Below are 20,995 nucleotides of genomic sequence, written 5' to 3'. Positions count from 1 at the left end.
TTGTTATTATAATTATGATGATGATTATATCTGCACTGTATGAACGAGCGTGATGTGTATTTATTTTTTGTACTGCGTCAAAATTTCCACAAAATAAAATAAGAATAATATTTGTAAAAAAAAAAAAAAAAAGTAAATAATTTTTTTTTTGTTTAAAAATGGTTCGATTTGTAATAATAATAATAATAATAATAATAATAATAATACAAAATAAGGGAAGATTTGTAAAAAAAAATTTTTATATATATATATATACAACAAAATCCAATCACAAGTGGTCAGTTTAACGCCCGGTTGAACGGCGCTCCGCCTCGGCCGCGTCGGGACGCGGCGTGGATGTGTCCGGGGACCCGCTTCCAGGTCTGGACCGCGGCCTGTGACGCGCCGCGCTCCGGCCCCTGCGCTGTCACACTAGGAAGTGGAGCTGCGCACACGCCCATTTCAGCTGTCGACCCTGGAAATAACGTTGATCGCACTTTATCAACATGCGCGCGGCTCCGGACGTGCGTTAAGGACGTTATCCCCGCGACGCGCCGCTGATTCGTCCCCGGGAGCGGAACGGTAAGATCGGTGAAGATCCACCTTCACGCGTTCGCCGAGTCGGGGCTTTTTCTTTTCTCCCTCCGTCTCCCCGCGTTCATACGCGCGTAGTTAAAATGTTCTCATCGTGAGACTTCTCGTCTCCAACGCGAAGGCCTGTCTCCGTCTTTCTTTTATTGTTATTATTATTGTTATGGCCGTGATCGTGACCACGGCCCCCCCCCCGAGCCCCGAGAATGTCACGGTCGCCGCTTTCGCCGTCACCGTCGGGAAGTGTTGGCGGAATTATCCGGTCCACATCTGGCCAGATGTCAGCCTCGGCCCGGCGCGCCGCGCCGCACCTGCTGGTGTGGTGGTGGTGCACGAATTTAGCTGCTGATGCCCCCGATGAAGCCACCACGCCGAGATGAAAAGGGATCCTGAATAAAAGCGAAACCAAGTTCATATTGATTCGGACTTGTTTCCAGATCAATCAATTGTTGCAGTGCCACACGCGTTGTCCATTAAAGGGAAACTGCAGGTTTATTTTTATTTATTTTTATTTTATTTTTTTTTGGGGGGGGGGTTAACTTTTTGTCTATATTACCCGGGTTCAGACGAGAAGGTCAATGCAACTGCATCTCAGTGTGTCCAGCTCTGATCTACGGACTGGCCGCATGCTAACTGTGTTAGCTCAATGCATGGCTGCAAAGGGGATCAACTAGCCTAGCTCCTGGAGGGCTCTTCGCATACTGCCAAAGCGTCACTTCATAATAAGAGGGGTGATGGCGGCAAAACACATGTGATGATAATAACGGTGCACCGCATTATCGCTTAAATGTGTTATTTAATAATATTTTGGGGATGGATATTTTGATATGTTTATGCACAAGATATATGTCAACAACAATCGTTAGTAATGTGGATATTATGGTCAAGTAGGTAGAGTTGTTGAGAATATAACTTCATAGACTGTTCTAGCTGCCTATGAAATTGGACAACATTTTTCTATATCACAACATTACGATAACCAAAATCCCAGATTATATCTACTCTCATATCACAAAATAAAACATTATATTGCCCGCCCTGTTATCTATATCCTCTAACTTTAATATCTATCTATCGTAATCTAAGCATCCCTCTCTTTTCTCCTACAGTGTTTTTCCACTGAAAGATGGAGGGAAACCTGGTTCGGGGAGACGCTCCCAGTTCGATCAGCGTCACCCCCAACACCTCCACCCCGGCCACCCCCACGCCCCCTCGACTTACGCCCAACCCCACACTCCTGGACTCTCCTCCGCTGACGCTCACCCCCACCTCCAGCTCCCCCCCGCCTCCCCTCACGCCGGCCCCGTCCCTCTCTGCCGCGCACGCTCCCAAGGCCATGGCCGGTGCAGGGCTTGGGCTTGGGCCCCACGTTCCCCACATTCCCCACGTCCCCCACCTTCCCCTCCCCGCACCGCCCAAACTCACCTCCACGGCCAGCCCCGCCCTCCGCACCTACTCCCGCCCGATCCTCCCCTCCCCGGCCTCCCGCTCAAAAACGCCCACCTCCCCCGCGCCGCGCTCGCCCACCTCCCCTCTTCTCCCCGCCTCCCTCGGCCCGACCCCCTCCTCTTCCTCCCTGTCGACGGCCGGCAGAGCCCCGCCTCCCGTCTCCTCTTCCTCCTCCGGTTCCGTCGGCATCGCCGCCACGTCGGCCACAATCTCCTACAGCATGACTAATGGGAACGACCGGCCCGTATCCATGGCGACCTCTACACCGATCATCCCATTTCACACACCCGCCAGTCCGGCCAACAGACAGGTAATGGGAACAAAAATATATAATGCATATAAATTCACACAAACAATGTCTCGCTTGTACCGGCATCTGCAACAATAACAAATGCATAATTTTGCCTTTTTGTTAATAACTTCCTGGTCGTAGCACATTGAATCAATCGGGGAAAACCAGGTGAAAGTGCAGATTCCGAACTTGTCAAACGATACCACATTTACATCTGTGCCACGGAACAGACGCAGAGGTCTTATTATACAATTTGATGACAAATCCCAGGATGTGAGTGAAATCTTGTGTTGCCCAAAGGGGAAAAAAAACAAAACATATTTTCGCCAGAACTAATTGAAGAAGCAGAACTATTTGTTGACATAAAAGCAACCAAAAAAAGACTCACTCGTCGTTGCTTCTCCTTATTTTTTTTTGGGGCGGGGGGGCTTCTGGCAGCTAAAGCGGTTCCCAACGGTGACGTGCGAATAAATCCGACTGGAAGCCGAGTTTGCACTCAACAAAATGGTTCCACCAGTCGAGTCACCGCAGCAGAGCAACGGGAAAAGTTCCGGCGGTCAGCGTTTGTGTCTGCTTCTGTCTTGAAGCATGTGTCTTGTCTGCGTGTGACGGCTTTCACACGAGCTGGGTTTCGCATCCACGCGACGGTTTAACACCGCGTCTCCTCTGCCGCCGCAGGCTGATGTGACCACGAGCTCATACACACGAAGGCAGAAACGCACAGAACACGCACCTTGACACTTCCCCGTCGGGGACGTCGCCCCACGTTTCGTAAATGAGGAGTTTGAACATTATCGTATTGGAATTTCAATGTTTGCATTGCGTCCCCGTGCACACTCGTGATGCTCGCCCTCGCAAAAGAGTCGTTCGTTCCATTCATTAAGGGTGCGAACAAGAGAGAGAGTGAGTGAAACTCCCAAACTGAAGGTAATCAAGAAAAATAAACTTAAGGCATTTGGCATCGTTAATATTGAGATTGTGACTGATTTACACCCTACGTTCCACCGAAATGAATAATTGTGCAACAGTTAAATGATTCTTGTTGAGAATTTCAGTTGCATTACAGAGGCGACCCAAAGTTCACCGGAAGTCCTCCCGCGCTCGAACGTGCATTTAACCAACAAAATTAAAAAAACTGTGCTGATCTTTTCACAGAGTGACTCTTCAAGAACCGAAAGAAAGAAAAAAAAAAAAAGAGCATAACTTTTCATCGCTAGTTCACACACACACACACACACACATACACACGCGCACACACATTCGAGACCCGTCCCGTTTTCATTTTCGTTGAAATGGGACACAGGTTGTAGACACTGTGAACCCACTCCTCCCCTCCCCCCCCCTCCTCCCCCTCCTCACCCCCTGTCTTCCTCTCTTTCTTCCAGGGATCTCAGCCTCACCCTCTGGGAACGCGGGGTCTTGTTCGAGCCAATCACGGTCCCTCCCCCGTCAGGGAGAGGCTCTCCCAGCAGACACTGCTGTTGGGGAAAGGCCTCAAAGGGTCTGGCCAAGATCAGGTGCTGCTCAGAGCTCAAATGGTAAACACAGACATAGGGTCCCCTGGGTATCCCCCCCCCCCCCCACACACACACCACACACACACACAAACAGGTGTTTCACATTTCAGGGCTCTTTTCCCTCCCTCTTTTCTCAGCTGATTCTCACATCTGCTATGCGGCCTGCACCCTCCTCTTCTACCCGCTCCTCCTCCTCTTCCTCTCCTCCTTCCTCCCATCCTGCTTCAGCGCAGGTGAGCGAGCTAAGCCAGTGCACATGCGCGTGCCTGTGTGTGTGTGTGTGTGTCCATGGATTTGTGTGTATGGGTATGGATGGAGATGGTTGTGTGTGTGTGTGTGTGTGTGTGTGTGTGTGTGTGTGTGTGTGTGTGTGTGTGTGTGTGTGTGTGTGTGTGTGTGTGTGTGTGTGTGTGTGTGTGTGTGTGTGTGTGTGTGTGTGTGTGTGTGTGTGAGATATGGATGGAGATCCTAACGTGTGTGTGTGTGTGTGTGTGTGTGTATGTGGATTTGTGTGTATGGATATGGATGGAGATGCTAGTGTGTGTGTGTGTGTGTGTGTGTGTCTGTGTCTGTGTCTGGATTTGTGGGTATGGATATGGATGGAGATGCTAATGTGTGTGCGTGTTTGTAGCGCCCGTGTGTTTTGTGTGCAGCTGCTGTACAGGCTTCTCTGTTATAATATGAGTCAACTAAGAACTACGCGCATTTCGGCAAAATAGTTTTTATTTTTGATCTTGCTGTTCATTATTTGTGTGTGTTGTAAAGACGCCTCGCCTCATTAGATCAATCAAACATCATTAATCCGACACTGTTTACAGTTATACCGTTCAACGGTAACCTATAAACAGTCTTTATGCTCACACACGGGAACTGGTTCATTCACTTTGTTTTTACTTGTGTACTATTTAAATCCTACTGTTTACAGTGATGTTTGGGTGTGGCCTTTCACCCTCTGCACACGGTTCTATTCCCAGCTGCATTCATCCATGTTGCTGCGACACTTTCCCCATGGGGTTAAAAACAAAACCCGCAATCCCTCCCATCCCCAGAATGTTTGAATATTGTAATCACCTCCGACCGCCCTACTCTGTCACCGAGTGTTTAATCCCAAAGCTAAACACATTTCCCCCAAAACGGGACGTGCGAGATGGTGAAAGTCGTACTTGTAATGTAACCCGAGTTGTTCTCCGCACCTTTTCCCCTCCGCCCTCCTCTTCTCAGCTCCAGAGTCTCAGTGTCAGGCCTCCACCCCTGGGGACGCAGGCCATCCCCCCGTCCCTGCGTCTCAAGCCCCCCGCCCCGGCCCCGCCGCCCATCTCGCGGCCTCGGACCCCTGTCTTCCCCCCCCTCAGGCCCCGGCCCCAGCCCGAGAGCCCCACCACCACCACCACCACCACCACGCCGACCCGCCACCTCTCGGTCGCACCTCCAGGTACGGGCGAAGCGGTCTCCATGGTAACAAGGGCAATCTCAAGTCTGTAAATCTGCAAGTCAATCAGTGTGTATTTGACGGAATACGTTGCTGTTGCTAATGTGCGAAGAGTCGGGCTTTAACTCAGGATTTTTCAGGCCTAATCGGTTCAGAAAATCGGATCGTGTTACTGTAAAACAGAGTAAAGACAAGATTTAAGCGCCGAAATCCCAGGCACTCTACAGTAGTTAGACAGCTCACATTAGGATATGGACATTACATCACTACCTCCCCAGCTGCAGGTGGGTGTTCAATTGTTGTAACCAAGGGTAAAAAGTAATTAATTCTTAGTTCTCTTAGTATCTTATATTCATGCCACCTGCTACCCAGGAGCAATAATGACTAAAGAAAATGAATGGTACTGATGAATGTGGATGGAATAGATAAGACACAACACAACCAATTCATATGTTAAACATATTCAACTTTTTGAATATGTTTAAAATTTAATTTTGAATATGTTTTGAATGAAATGAAAATGAATTCATTCTGACCGACGGACTCAATCTCTGATATTGCTTCATCTATCTCGCCCCTCCCTCTATTCCTCTCTTTCTCGTACTTTCCATTGTTTTTTTCCTTCGGTTCCTTTGTCTCCTCTCGCTCTCCCCAGCCCTCTATTCTCCTCTGAGAGCCGTTCCTCTGAGACCGCGGCTTCATTCTCCAAATGGCCACCGAGCGCTGCCCCTCAGGCAGAGCTCCACTCCCCAGACCCTCGCCGCTACCTCCGCCGCTCAGATCCCCCCGATAAGCAGGCAGCTGGCCGGGCTAAACAGCCGCTCATTATCCCAAACCAGCCAATCGCAACAGAGTTCGATATCCGGATCAAACCCGATGGCGCCTCTTTCGCACTTTGAGCGCTTGCCCTCCGCGGCGAGGCAGCTGCAGATCATCGCCCTCTCGTCAGGCAGACAGGCCCCGTCGGCCCAATCTCCTGGCGTGGAGTCCCACGACGCCGTCGGCCAATCACAGCGGACGTTGGGCGGCGGAGATGCCCTGCCTCCGCCTCTGAAAACGTCCTTGCCAAAAACAACTTCTCCCCTGCCTTCCCCTCCCTCCCTGCTCCGGCCCCCCTCTCCACTGGACCCGGAAGCGCCCCGAGCCCACGCCCTGGTCCAGCAGGGGCAGAAACAAAGCAGGTCGGGGCAGAATGAGGAGCAGCAGCTGTTCAGGCCAACCGGACCCCCGCAGCAGAAGGTGGAGGAGGAAGGAGGCGCCGGGGTGGAGCGAGACAACCAAAGAGAGCAGCAGAAGGTGAAGGTGGAGGAGTGCGAGAGTCCAGTGATCGAAAGGGAGGCGGTTCCCCCGAATCCAAAGGAGCCCAGAGCGGAGGCGGTTCGGGAGGAAGAAAGGATGGAGTTTACAGAACAAGGTCAGAGCGCGGAGAGAGGAGAGGAGACCGACATGGATCAATCTGAAAGCCCAACGAGTAAAACTCAGTGCCAGTACCAGTGCCAGAGCCAGGAACCCGACGCAAAGCCAAAGCAAGGTCCGGCCGTGATCCGTGACTCTGACCCGGAACCCCAGAAGCCCCTCCTGGGTCCGGTCCCACCAGCCGTCCCAGCTCCGGCCCCGGCACCGGCCCAAATACCGGTCCCGGCGCCTCAGCAGCTCTCGGCCCAGAGGCTTCTAGAGCCGCACAGAGACGTTCAGCCAGCGAGCCACGACGACCTCTGTGAGAGCATGTCCACCCAGTCCGACAACCAGTCAGGTACCGCCGTGGATTATGGGTAGTCAGAGTCATTTTATTTTCCAATATACATGTTTTTTTTTCCTTATGTGTGTGTGTATTATTACACTGTTATAGTGGCATAAAATGAACATAAAAGACAATAAAATTGTCATTTGCAATTATTTGTACAAGAAATAATCATTCACTAATATTTCATAGAATTAATATTTCAATAGACAGCCCTAATCTCAGATGATACATTAAAAATTCTAAATAAACCATTGGAGACATAATAGGCTCAATTTAGGAGTTCGATATTTTTAAGGAGTTGCTGATTCATCCGTCCTCTGTCTTTCTTCTAGCTCTGTCCAGCCTCTCCTCCCAGTCTCCCCCGACCTCTCCTCCCTTCGCCGCACCCTCGGAACCCCCTCCCCCGCTCGTCCCCGCCCGGCCGCCCCGCCCCGACCACCTCAGTCTGTCGCAGCACGACCCAGAGAAGGTCAGCCAACCGCGGGAGGTGGAGCCTGAAGAGAACTTCGGCCAATCAGAGGATGAGGCCGAAAGGTTCGGGCTCCTGGAAGACGGGCCCTGGATGCCGAGGGCGTGGCCAGAGGGGAGGCAGGTCCTGACTCACCTGGTGGAGGGCTTTGTCATCAAGGAGGGTCTCCGGCCGTTCCCTGTACGCAGTGCACACACACACACACACACACACACACACACACACACACACACACACATACATTTTGGTATCTTTTTGTGTTTTTAGAGCTTATAGAGCTTATTGTGCGGAATCACCGGGTGTCATGACATTTCACTGCATATATGTATGACCGTGTGTATATGTATGTGACAAATCATTTCTTGAACTTGAACATACACACAAATCAGATTTCTAAAAGGAAGATTATAGCTAATCTAGGTCCAAATGATTGGGTGTGGCCTCCAATTCGACCAGGTTGATCTGGACTAAGACCACCACCATCAGACGGAAGGAGCTGACTAGTCCTTCATTACCCTAGTCCTTAGTCTAGGGCTTCCTAGTCTAGGACTAATTCATCTTAAATTCAGCAACGTCTCAGAAAGGCATTTTTCAATTTTGAATTGATTTAAATCAGATTATTTTAGTCCTGATTTAGATTAAAACCCGTTCGCGAAACTGCCCCTAAATGTGTCCTGATGATCCCAATGTCCTATTAATGCTGGTGGATATGCAGGTGTGTTGTCCTTTTAAAGCATACAGTATATGCACACACACACTCAAACACACACACACACACACACACACACACACACACACACACACATGCACACGCACACAATTAATTCCTGTGCACAATGAAATTGGTTCTTAATGGGATTACGTATCATACAGTTGCCAGAAGCTGCATCCCAGAAGCAATTAACAGTGTGATTGACTTCTTCAGTGTTTTACAGGCAGGATATAATATAATGGGGAATACATAAGCTGCCTCGTCAACATATTTTCCTACATATTTCCTGCTTGCAGTAGTACATTTCTTAAATGTTTGTAAAGTGAAAAACCTACTTTGAAAGCACAATGCAGGCCCGTAGTCAATTAAATTATTCTGTTTTAAGAAATATTAAATATCATCATCATCATTTCTCCCTTTTGTCAAGCACGTCCAACTGCCCTTGTGTTTTGTGTATGCTACATAAATAAACTTCATAGCCTATGATCACCGTACATTTTGAATTAATTCATATAATCTCTGCATTCAGGTGAACCGCTCGTCGCTGCTGGTGCAGGAGAAGGTGAGCGAGCCCCCCGAGGTGAACGGGACCAACGAGAGGGAAGTGTTGCCTGTGGTGGACAAGCCCGGGCCGGTGGAACACTCCACCGATTCGGACGAGGAGGAGGAGGGAGGGGCCACGGACGAGCAACGGACTAGTAAGAATTTAGGGGATTGGGGGGGTACGAACCATTTTACTGGTTAAACTGCACATTACTGAGTTTTCTATCGTGGGTATTTAGAATGAAAAATATATAGATTGATAAGAAAAATTAGATAGATAGATAGATTGATGGATGGATGGATGATAGATAGATAGATGGATAGATTTTTGGATATTGGATGGATATTTTTTTATTAGTCACATGCATACAGGTATGCAGTGAAATGCAAAGTGCCAGTGCCTACAGAGATTGTGCACATTTTTAGCAGCAAACAATAGAAATTCCAATATACCAATGTATAAGATAAAATAAAATAGTATAAAAGTGGAAATAGAATAGAAATGTGGACTGTACAAGAGAAGATAAGATATATATATATATATATATATATATATATATATATATATATATATAGATATACTCCCACCAAAAAAGTATATATATACTGTACATCTGAAGTGTGCAACAAATAGATAGACAGACAAACAGATAGATAGATGGATAGATAGATAGATAGATAGATAGATAGATAGACAATAGTCAAGTAATAAAGAATAGCAATATACAAAAATATTGCAATAAACCTTTTTTGCAATAAACATTCAAAAACTTGAACCTACTCCACCAATAATGTAACAGTTTACATACAGATAACTTTAGAGAAGTGCTTCCCACTGTGTTCTACCAAAATCTACCAATGCAACACTTTTAAAGTCATTTCACATCCATTCAATCTCTCTCTCTCCCTCCCCCTCCCCTCCAGGGCCAAGCCAGAGGGACAGAGCCGTCCTGCACTGTCAGTTCTGTGGGAAACGAGGCCACGCCCACAACTTCATGCGCTCCAAGCGTTTCTGTTCCACGGCCTGTGCACGAGGGTGAGATGCTTTTTAAAATTTGTTTCATTTTGGGGTTTTTTCTTCTCATTGGCCTCCTCCTACCAGCAGAGGGCGCAGTTGGAGGACGCAGCTCCACCTGCGTGCAACCACGCCAGGTGCCGGACGCAGATATGACATATAACCAGCTCTCACCTCCTGTGAACTCTCTCTTCTCTCACTCCGTTTTTCTCATTCTTTTATTTTTTTATTTTTTTTTAATCCCTTCTTACGCTTTCGGCTGCTCTGTTTCTCTGTTGCTTCTGTACTTTCTCTCGATCCGTCCTCCTCTGTTTCTCTACACCTCACGAGGACTTGACTAAACCCCCTCTTTCCACATTCTAACCCTTCTCTCATTCATCTTATTAAAATAAGAAAATATATTCATATTGAAATGCGGCAGATCGTTCAGGAGACTGGAATGTAATGGAAATCAATTCAATACTTATAATGTACTAATAAGCTAATATCTGATCATCCAATGATGCTCACGCCTGTAACACCTTACTGAGTATAATGCAGATAGATAGATAGATAGACAGACAGACAGACAGACAGACAGACAGACAGACAGATAGATAGATGGATAGATGGATAGATGGATGGATTTTTTTATTAGTCACATGCATACAGGTATGCAGTGAAATGCAAAGTGGCAGTGCCTACAGAGATTGTGCACATTTTTGGCAGCAAACAATAGAAATTACAATATAGCAATGTATAAGGTAAAATAAAATAGTATCAAAATAGAAATAGTATAGAAATGTGTACTGTACAAGAGAAGATATATATATTCCCACCAAAAAAAGTGCATATACACAGTATACTGTACATCTGAAGTGTGCAACAAATAGGTAGATAGGTAGATAGATGGATAAATCATCATATAATGTCTCTCTATCCCCCTCTCTCTCTCTCCCTCCCTCCCTCCCTCCTCCGCCTCTGCGCCCCGCCCTCAGGTTTAACGTCCGCCTGACGAAGCGCCTCCGGGCCCTCAGCACCGGCAGCCGGTCCGAGAGGTCGAGGCCGAGTCTGAACAGGGCATCCTCGGTCCCTGGGAAACCCCTCTTACTGCGGCTGGTAGGGAGACACGGGCCGGAACCGCGCCCACACCGCTTCACGTCCTCTAGTGGAACCAGGAATGACTCGGGAGTTGCTCCGGCAAAAGAGACGTTTACCCGTCGATTTACACGTTGCATTCCACCGAAATAAAGAACATTGATAGAAGCGGAATTGTTGTTGTGGTTCAGACTTTCCCCGGCAACAAAGACAACTTTGAGAGAAAATTGAGCAAATGTTTTTACCGAATCACTCGGTAAGGTCGAGAACCTTAAAAAAGAGCCGAACCTTTCATTACCAATCAATCCGATGTAATCTATGTATGTACGGGTTCCATTAACAGTCTGCGTGCGCGGATGCGTGATAAAGCATTTCTTGGTTGTGAGCTTGAATTATATGCCGTTAAAAATTTCACACCAGGACATTTCACTCACATTTCCGGAACATCTTCAGAACGATCCGACGCTGAGGTTCCTGTTTCTATGACTCCTTTCTTGTTTTTAGCCACGCGACCTGTGGAGCGCGGGGCGGCGCGACAAAGACGACAGGAGGGGGGAGGAGAGGAGGGAGGAGCGGAGGGAGGACGACGAGGACGACGAGGACGACGAGGAGGAGGACGGGAGAGGCGACGGGGACGTTTCGGACGGGGCAGCGATGGAGACGCAGTTCCGGCCGGCGCCCCGGGCCAGGAGGGCGTCGGAGCCGGCCGTGACCACCTCCACGCCTACAACCACCTTCAAGGCCGGCCCGGCGCACTGGAGCGTCGAGGAGGTCACCGCCTACATACACACGCTGCCAGGTAGGGTTTTGGAAGGAGGGCGCGTGCCTGTTTTGTGCCCAACCCCCGGACGTAGTACGTAGACAGGTTTCCCTTTTCAGGAAAAAATTGCGTCACACAATTCGGCAGGTTTGGTGTAAAACCATTCGGGTGTAAAACCGGTAACGTGGTACGAAACTCCGTGAAATACCCTGGAACTCGGCCAAGGGCGCCATCGCGGCTTCTCAGCAATTTTCGGCCTTGACAACAAAACAAAATCTGGGAAGATTTATATGACAATTCTGGCGACTGAATAGTTTGCAGATGACGGGCGACATGTGCGACGCCTCTCCGTCTCTCCTTAATCAAATGAAGCATTTCGCAAAGTTGCCGATACTCGTAAATCGAGCGGCACTGGAATCTCGCTCGAACCCTGCACTTGGTGTGAAGCCGAGCAGCCTTTTCGTGTTGGATTTCTTTATGAGTCAGGATCCCGTTTGTCTATTATGGAAAGGGTGCTCGAATAGCGTCTACTGTTCAAATACATTACATTGTACAGTAAGAATGTTGACAAAGTGAGCTCGGAATTTAAAATGACTTGTTCGCAATAGTATAAATCTGCGGTTGTAGCCATTAGTGTTGCTTTCCTTAGACGCCACCAAAACCTGCTGAATCTCACCACCGATTAAAATGTTTTTAGCCACTTTCTGGCAGGCATTACAGGGCTAAAATAAACATATTTTTCCAAGTTGGGATCTTCTACTTCTATTTTTTTCCGAAAATGTTATTTTTGTGTGGTGTTCCAATAGTCCTGGATTAAATACCTTATGAACTTTCTAATGAGAATTAAATGTGGTTGGGGGGGTGGGGGGGCAAACATTGCAATTACTAAGCTGTGTCAGCGAGGACATAAATCCATTCTCTATTCAGGAAGTCGAAGCTGTTATACAATGTACAGTGGTCTTCCAAATCGTTCAGACGGCCACTATGAGGTTTTTTTTTTTGTTGTTGTTTAAATCCTATTTCTCTGAATAAAAGGTTGCAGCGAGGTGGCGGAGGGCTTCCGCCTGCAGGAGATCGACGGCCAGGCCCTGCTGCTTCTCACCGAGGACCACCTGATGACCAGCATGAACATCAAACTGGGACCGGCGCTGAAGATCTGCGCCCACATCAACGCACTCAAAAACCAGTGAGGGCCCGAAGGGAGGGAGGAAGCGAACCCATCACGGTGGCCCATCACCAACAGGAGGAAGGAGTGAGAGGGGAGAGAGAGGGTTTTAGGAGAAGAAGGAGCGGTTGGACATCTTGAACAGGACTATTCGGAGACCATGTTTTGTTTTTTTGTTTTGTTTTTTTTTCTCAATAAGTTTTGGCACCAGTACTGAAGGAAAAAAAAAGGGGGGATAGGACAAAAAATAGTTTTAATTTATAATGGATTCAACTCGATGGTGGCCTTGGAAGGGGGAATGGGAGCTGCAGAGAGAAAGAACATCCATCCGGACCCTACATCTGTAGCAGGATAAAGAGATGTTTTTTGTTTTTTAATCTTTGTATATATTTTACAATGTCGCTGGAGAGTGTAAATTTGAAGCTATTTCATGAAGGATTTCGAACATTTTAATATATAAATTTGTCTATTTAGTTTTTTTAGAATGTGAAAGTCAACAACAAAGCTATCCGTTAGAGAACATAACCGGTGTGTGTGTGTGTGTGTAAAAAAAAAAAAAAAAAAGAAGTAGACTTTGTAAGTGATTGATTAATCAAAGTTTTAATGTTTTATATCTCTAACCTCTGGACAAAAAATATGTCTGTGGAAGAAAAAAAAGTCACTATCAGGGTAGAGACTTGCGTCTTTAATCGTCACATTTTTATCGTATCCTGCTCCAAATAATTTAATAAATCAACAATTAATCCAGTTGATTGACTTGCTGTTTGTGGTGGAGATACTGTATAATGGAGAGAGTTGCTGCGGTTCCATTACGCACCGCTAGGGGGCGGTGGAGTGAACGGAGAGGTGAGGACCATGCTGCAGGAACGATCACATCCACACTAAAAAATAAAATCAAATCATTGGGTCGACTTAAAAATAAAAATATTATGATTAGGTTATATGAAATATATAAAATATAGGTTTAGAAAATTAAATCATTTAGTCGATCCGATGACTTCAGACTAATGGTTTCTCCCATGTATTATAATATAAGTTATCTGTGTTTGACCTGAGCCATGGAACAAGGACTCCCCAGCGACATGTGACGGATGACTAATTTGGTCTTCTGTAAATTCAAGTTATTCTCATATTTACTCTTATATATATATGGGCCTATACCTATTTTCCTCTTGTCCTTGTTTTTACATCATATTCTCATCACGGAGGTATGAAGCCCCAGGTCTGCTTTGGGTTATGGTTATGGATATCAGACGCGCTATGATTGGCTTAACGTTTGGGGGGGGGGGAATACTGTTTTCACCACACCCTGTAAATCTTATTCTGGGCATTTTCTCTGGATCCGCAGAGAGACGCACCGACGCTGCAGAGCGAACACTTAACACACACACACACACACACACACACACACACACACAGACCTGAGAACATGTTAATTAGTAATTAGTCTAGGGAGGAAACAACTTCTTCTATGCAACTGGATGATAATCGGATATTTCTGGATTTCCATAAATAACATTTCAATATAGCTTAAAATTATTTGTTATTATTATTATATATTTAATTTTTTGTATTATTATTACGCGGAGAGCGCGCTCCATGGCGCACATGTGCAGGCTGGGGAGCGGTGGCGTGGCCAGCTGTGCGGGCTGGGTGGGGGTGGTCGTGGCCACGGCCACCAACGACTGGGTGCGCACCTGCGACTACAGCGTGGTGACGTGCGTGCGCATGGACGAGCTGGGGTCGCGCGGCCTGTGGGCAGAGTGTGTGATCTCCCCCTCGCTGTACCACTGCGTGGCCCTGAACCAGATCCTCACCTTGCCAGGTAACTCACCGGCACGCACACTGACGCTAACATGCTTTCTGCAGAATTTCAAGGTATTTGGCTGTTAACAAATTAGACATTTAGAGTTACACTTAGAGTGTTAAAGATCTCATTTTTTGTTTCTATTTTTATGTTTGTTTATTGTTTATGTGTGTGTGTATATATATATATAATTGTTTAGAAAATTTGGACCACTTAAAAATACATATTTCATTAATTTATTTTGTGGACCCCAGTAAGGGAACTGCTACTTGGGTAAGAACTTATGGGGGTCCTTATAAACTAATAATCATAGTACTTAATAGCTAATGCTATGCAAATGTCAATGTTTAGTTTTTATAGAAACCTGTATATGTGAGCATCTTCTATCTGCTATTGAAGTAAAAATCAGATTCTAAATCGATATATTCATTGTTTGTTTGTTCTAGTCACCTGGTGCAAGTAGTAGCCCATTTAAAATGTTTTTTGCATGGAAAAAAATCGCTGCTTGTTTGGCCGCATCTATCTGTGACTATTTTGTTTTTCAGTCCATATGTCTGGGAGGGAAAGGCGGGTGGAATAAAGGGTACAGTGGATGGGTGCCAGGGGTGCAGTGTTAAAAATTGGAACCAATCATGGACTGCAGCAATGGAATGTGTTGTTTTTAAACCCCAACCACCTCCAACACTAGTCTCCTCCCTCCATCCCTCCCTTTCTCCCTTCCTCTTCTCCCTCTCCTCCCTCCCTCCCTCTCCTCCCTCTCCTCCCTCCCTTTCCTCCTTCCCTCCCTCCCTCCCTCCTCCCAGCTTACATCCAGACATCCCGGGCCCTGATGATCTGTGCTTGCCTGCTGGGGCTGCCCGCTCTGCTGCTGGTGCTGATGTCCATGCCGTGCGTGAGGCTGGCGCATGACTCGTCCAAAATCAAGCAGCGGCGTTCTCTGGTCGGGGGCGTCCTCATCCTCATCATCGGTGAGGAAGAGGCCCTGGCACAGGCCCCGGAGGGGCGCACACCAACAACGCACACCAACACACGCTCAAGCAGGGAAAGATGAAGTCTTCACCTCAGTGGGTCCTGGTTATTTAAAGGTTAAATTAAATAAAATCCAAGATAGGCACCGGCACCCTACACTATATCTCTATATCTCTACTGTATATTGTCCATACTGTTTTTGTAAGACCCCAGAGGAATCGCCACCTTACCGCGGTGGAGGGGTTTGTGTGTCCCTGTGACCCTGGGAGCTGTGTGGTCGGGGGCATTAGCCCCTGGTAGGGTCTCCCAAGGCAGAGTGGTCCCAGGGGAGGGACCAGACAAAGAGCGATTTAAAGGACCCTAATGCAACGACAATCAAGGAAACATGGTACCTCGCCCGGAATAGGGAAACTGGGCCCTCCCGAGGGGGTCTCAACAGGGGTCTCCCGAGGTAGCAGACAGGTACCGGCAGGCTAGAAGGGCTGCAGCTTTGGCAGTCACTGAAGCAAAAACCCTGGTGTGGGAGGAGTTCGGGGAGGCTATGGAGAAGGACTTTCGGTTGGCCTCAAGGAAGTTCTGGCAAACTGTTCGGCAACTCAGAAAGGGAAAGCAGGGCTTGGCTGAGGCTGTGTTCAGCCGGGGAGGAGAACTGCTGGGGATATTGTCGGGCGGCGGAAAGAGCACTTTGAGGAACTCCTGAACCCGATCAATACTTTCTCAGGGGAGGAGGCAGAGGCTGAAGACTCGGGGGAAGTCTCGTCCATATGCCTGGCAGAGGTCGCTGAGGCAGTCAAAAAGCTCCTCGTGGCAGGCTGGTCTGGACATTGTTGATCTGTCTTGGCTGACATGCCTCTTCAGTGTTGCGTGGATGTCAGGTACAGTACCTGTGGTGTGGCAGACCGGGGTGGTGGTTCCCATTTTTGAAAAGGGGGACCGGAGCGTGTGTTCCAATTATAGGGGTATCACACTGCTCAGCTTCCCCAGGAAAGTTTACTCCAGGGTGCTGGAAAGGAGACTTCGGCCGATTGTCGAACCTCAGATTCAGGAGGAGCAATGCGGATTCCGTCCTGGACGTGGAACAGTGGACCAGCTCTTTACCCTTGCACGGTTGCTGGGGGGGTATGGAGTACCGGGGCCGTTGGTACGAGCCATCCGGGCCTTATACAACCAAAGTGAAAGCTGTGTTCGCATTCTCGGCACAAAGTCAAGCACGTTCTCAGTGGATGTTGGACTCCGCCAAGGTTGCTCCTTGCCCCCGATTCTGTTTGTGATATTCATGGACAGGATCTCAAGGCGCAGCCGAGGTGAGGAGAGTGTCCAGTTTGGGAACCTCAGAATTGCATCTCTGCTTTTTGCAGATGATGTGGTTTTGTTGGCTTCATCAGACCGTGACCTCCAGCACGCACTGGGGCGGTTTGCAGCCGAGTGTGAAGCGGTCGGGATGAGAGTCAGCACCTCCAAGCCTGAGGCCGTGGTCCTCTGCCGGAAAACGGTGGATTGCTCCCTCCGGGTTGGGAGCGAGTTGCTGCCCCAAGTGAAGGAGTTCAAGTATCTTGGGATCTTGTTCACAAGTGAGGGGAAAATGGAGCGTGAGATGGACAGGTGGATCGGTGCGGTGTCAGCAGTGATGCGGGCGTTGTACCGGACCGTTGTGGTGAAGAGGGAGCTGAGCCAGAAGGCAAAGCTCTCAATTTCCCAGTCCATCTACGTCCCAACCCTCACCTATGGTCATGAGCTTTGGGTAGTGACCAAGGAACGAGATCGCCAATACAAGCGGCCGAAATGAGTTTCCTCCGTAGGGTGGCTGGGCTCAGCCTTAGAGATAGGGTGAGGAGCTCGTACATCCGGAGGGAGCTCGGAGTAGAATTGCTGCTCCTTCGCGTCGAAAGGAGCCAGTTGAGGTGGTTCGGGCATCTGATCAGGATGCCTCCTTGGCGCCTTCCCTTGGAGGTTTTCCGGGCACGTCCAACTGGTAGGAGACCACGGGGTAGACCCAAAACGCGCTGGAGGGATTATATATCCCAGCTGACCTGGGAACGCCTCGGGGTCCCCCAGGAGGAACTGGAAAACGTTGCCGGGGAGAAGGGACCCTGGCTCCTTGCTCAGCCTGCTGCCACTGCGACCCGGCCCTGGATAAGCGGTGAAAAATGGATGGATGGATGGATGTTTTTGTAAGAATGACTATATATTAGTGTTTTTACGATACACTAGTTATAGTTAGATTTTCAAAATGTAGTCTGTAATCTACATCTATAATCTAACAATTTATTATATATATATTTATATATATATATATATATATATATATATATATATATATATAATTTTAGGTATTTGACAACACAGTAATTAACTCTTCACACCAGCTGTGTACTGTTTTCGTAACCTTGTTTGGTGCAGGGTGGAGGGAGGGAAAGGGGGTCATGGTCTCGGCAGGCAAGGCCTCATCCGGCCGGGGCTCGTCCAGGAGCCAGCCTGCTTCCTGTGGGACGGGACTAGGACTTCCTGTCGGATGAGCCTCAGGACCACTTTCGTATTTCACGACGCGCATACTATCAAACCACGCACCGGTGCACGCATTGTCTGTGCACAGCATTTTCATAAAAGTGTGCTATTAATTAAATGTTTTGGGTTTTTTTTATCAATCTTTTTTATTATATTTTGCATTTATAGAAAGGAACAACATCAACATCAACATCATCAACATCAGTCCCACCTGGCCAGACAACATGAAAGCAGTCCAAGAGAAGAAAAATTAATGAATAATAATAATTAAATAATAAAATTACAAAACAAATTAAGATAAAATAATAACAAAATAATCTTAGGCAATCCATATATATACACATATATACATATATATATATACACACGTGCATATACATACATGTTCAGAAATCCATCACGAAAAAAACGACCCACAAAAAATGAATCAGTAGGACAGGACCACGTAGGGAGAGATAAAAGTAAATAATAACATATAGATATACACACACACACACATACATAAAACTTTAAAACAAAGAAATAAACATATATAAACAGAGACAATTTTAATAAATACATAAATATATCAAATAAAATAAATGTAATAAAATAAATAAAAGGGCGTGATTTACTGTAACTCAATGCAATGAGGTCGTTTTGTCAGCCTCTAGTTTTTTGACAGAGGTTAAAAATGGTTGCCAGATCGTAAAGAAATGACAAATGAGCCTCTGATAGTGTCGGGAATCTTCTCAAATTTTGATGAAATGCATTTTGACTCCATTGTCTGTTCTCACTATGAACCCCAACTTACTTCATTACCAAGTTCATCCAGTCGAGTTAATCCATATTAACCCTTATCGCCGATGCAGAGTAAAAAAGCCTTCACGGGCTCACATTCACTGGGCAGTTTGATAATCCCTCATCATAATCCAGAGGACAAGGGAAGGAAGCACTCTCCTCTGTTTTCTCCCTCCAGGATGACCTGATGAAAAGCCCATCAGAGCCAACACCACATCGGTCAAATACAGGGTCAAATACAGGAATGTCCTCGATACAAAAACCGTATTAAACATATTAAATGACAATATAGAAGGAAAACAACAAGATCTCTAGCCCGTGACGGCCCTAATGACCTCAAGCGAAACGTTTAAGTGTAGAGTGTTGTATGAAGATTTTTTTATTTCGGCACACCACATGCACTCATGCGGGGACAGCGACCAACACACACACACGCTTCATATGGTTCCCGGTGAAAGTTGTTCTCTGCTTTTAACCCATCCCGGCTTGCCCGGGGACCAACATCCATTGCTGGTCAGACGATGAGGTGTGCATGTATTTGGTGGGGGTCCTAACCGATGTTACATGGAGGAAACCCCCATGTGAGCACGGGGAGAACATGCAAACTCCACACAGAAAGGCCCCTAATCTGGAGGTAACCTGCCTGAGCACGGTGCCAACGGCACCCCAGGCAGGAATCGAACCCTAACCCTTCTTGCTATGAGGAAGCAGCAAGCACTGCAACCACGGTGCCCACGGTCGTACCTTGTATGATTGGAAATTAGTATTGGTCGTGAAAAAACGGCAGAGGTCCATCTGTAACATATTTCTCTTGGTTCTGCTTCGCAGCCATTTGTGGGATCGTGTCGACAGTCTGGTTCCCCATCGGTGCGTACAAGGAAGAGGGGCTGATGTCCTTTGGCTTCTCGCTGTACGCCGGCTGGGTGGGCACGGCCCTCTGCTTCCTGGGGGGCCTAATGATCCTGTGCTGCAACGGCACCGACCCCTCCACGCCGAGCAGGGAGAACAGCTTCTACTACTCCAGACAGGCGGGCAGGGCCACGGCCTTGGACCCGCCGGCCAATCACGCCAAGAGCGCCCACGTGTGAGGAAGACTGCGAGCCATGACAGCTAAAGGGCGACTCCAGTTTTTGTTGTTTTTTTTTGGAAATTTGTGTTTTTGTCCATCTCACCCAGATTCAGATGAGAAGGTCAAGACCAATTTCCTCCCTGTGTCCAGTACAGACATATTGGAGGGAATCAACGGTGCCATGCCGTTGTTCCAAAAGTCCAAAAAATGTCCCATTGGACATGGACAACACCCTAACCCTAACTATCTTTAACCTCATAACTAAATTTAACCATCTCTAACCTCATAACTAAACTTAACCATCTCTAATCTTATACCTAAACTTAACCATCTCTAACATTATACCTAAACTTAACCATCTCTAACCTCATAGCTAAACTTAACCATCTCTAACCTCATAACTAAACTTAACCATCTCTAACATTATACATAAACTGAACCATCTCTTACATTATACCTAAACTTAACCATCTCTAACATTATACCTAAACTTAACCATCTCTAACCTCATAGCTAAACTTAACCATCTCTAACCTCATAACTAAACTTAACCATCTCTAACATTATACATAAACTGAACCATCTCTTACATTATACCTAAACTTAACCATCTCTAACATTATACCTAAATTTAACCATCTCTAACCTCATAACTAAACTTAACCATCTCTAACATTATACCTAAACTTAACCATCTCTAACATTATACCTAAACTTAACCATCTCTAACCTCATAACTAAACTTAACCATCTCTAACCTCATAACTAAACTTAACCATCTCTAACCTCATAACTAAACTTAACCATCTCTAACATTATACCTAAATTTAACCATCTCTAACCTCATAACTAAACTTAACCATCTCTAACATTATACCTAAACTAACCACCAGTTTGCATGCAGTTGTCACTATGTCTGTGCTGGACACACGGGGGGGGGGGGGGGGGGGCATTGGTCTTGACCTTCTCGTATGAATCTGTGTTATAGACAAAGAGTAATTTCCCTCTTAAACAGGAAAAACCTTTGAGAGTAAAGCCACCAAAACGCAGTTCAGCGGACATGAAGCGCTGGCTGGATAAAAAAACGCTAAATGATGACTAACCATCAAAGATTCTTTTGCTT

At 47.0% G+C, this 20,995-nt stretch overlaps 2 protein-coding genes across 2 annotated transcripts; both read left to right on the top strand.

Moving 5' to 3' along the window:
- Nucleotides 1–452: 452 nt before the first annotated feature.
- LOC307245039 (polyhomeotic homolog 3) lies at nucleotides 453–13,462 on the top strand. Its single transcript, XM_080020449.1, has 12 exons — nucleotides 453–561; nucleotides 1,680–2,329; nucleotides 3,697–3,849; nucleotides 3,966–4,061; nucleotides 5,050–5,260; nucleotides 5,913–7,010; nucleotides 7,334–7,650; nucleotides 8,712–8,880; nucleotides 9,650–9,761; nucleotides 10,718–10,838; nucleotides 11,322–11,616; nucleotides 12,613–13,462. The coding sequence occupies exons 2-12, from the start codon at nucleotides 1,697–1,699 to the stop codon at nucleotides 12,765–12,767; spliced, it is 3,360 nt and encodes a 1,119-aa protein (XP_079876575.1). The 5' UTR covers nucleotides 453–561; nucleotides 1,680–1,696; the 3' UTR covers nucleotides 12,768–13,462.
- An 879-nt stretch (nucleotides 13,463–14,341) lies between these two features.
- On the top strand, nucleotides 14,342–20,747 carry LOC307245102 (claudin-11-like; the record flags this gene model as incomplete). Its single annotated transcript, XM_080020521.1, has 3 exons — nucleotides 14,342–14,567; nucleotides 15,353–15,517; nucleotides 19,632–20,747. The coding sequence occupies 3 exons, from the start codon at nucleotides 14,342–14,344 to the stop codon at nucleotides 19,889–19,891; spliced, it is 651 nt and encodes a 216-aa protein (XP_079876647.1). The 3' UTR covers nucleotides 19,892–20,747.
- Nucleotides 20,748–20,995: the final 248 nt, after the last annotated feature.

The sequence above is a fragment of the Zeus faber genome, assembly GCF_960531495.2.
Source record: "Zeus faber genome assembly, chromosome: 19".
Classification (NCBI taxonomy): domain Eukaryota; kingdom Metazoa; phylum Chordata; class Actinopteri; order Zeiformes; family Zeidae; genus Zeus; species Zeus faber.
Note: the sequence above shows the minus strand (reverse complement) of the source record. Positions and strands in the feature narration are given on the sequence as shown.

Bases quoted from the DNA above. Each gene is read 5' to 3' on its own strand.
- LOC307245039 (XM_080020449.1), top strand. From the start codon at position 1,697: ATGGAGGGAAACCTGGTTCGGGGAGACGCTCCCAGTTCGATCAGCGTC. The intron at 4,062-5,049 runs GTGAGCGAGCTA...TCCTCTTCTCAG, and splicing joins CCCATCCTGCTTCAGCGCAG to CTCCAGAGTCTCAGTGTCAG. The intron at 11,617-12,612 runs GTAGGGTTTTGG...TCTGAATAAAAG, and splicing joins CTACATACACACGCTGCCAG to GTTGCAGCGAGGTGGCGGAG.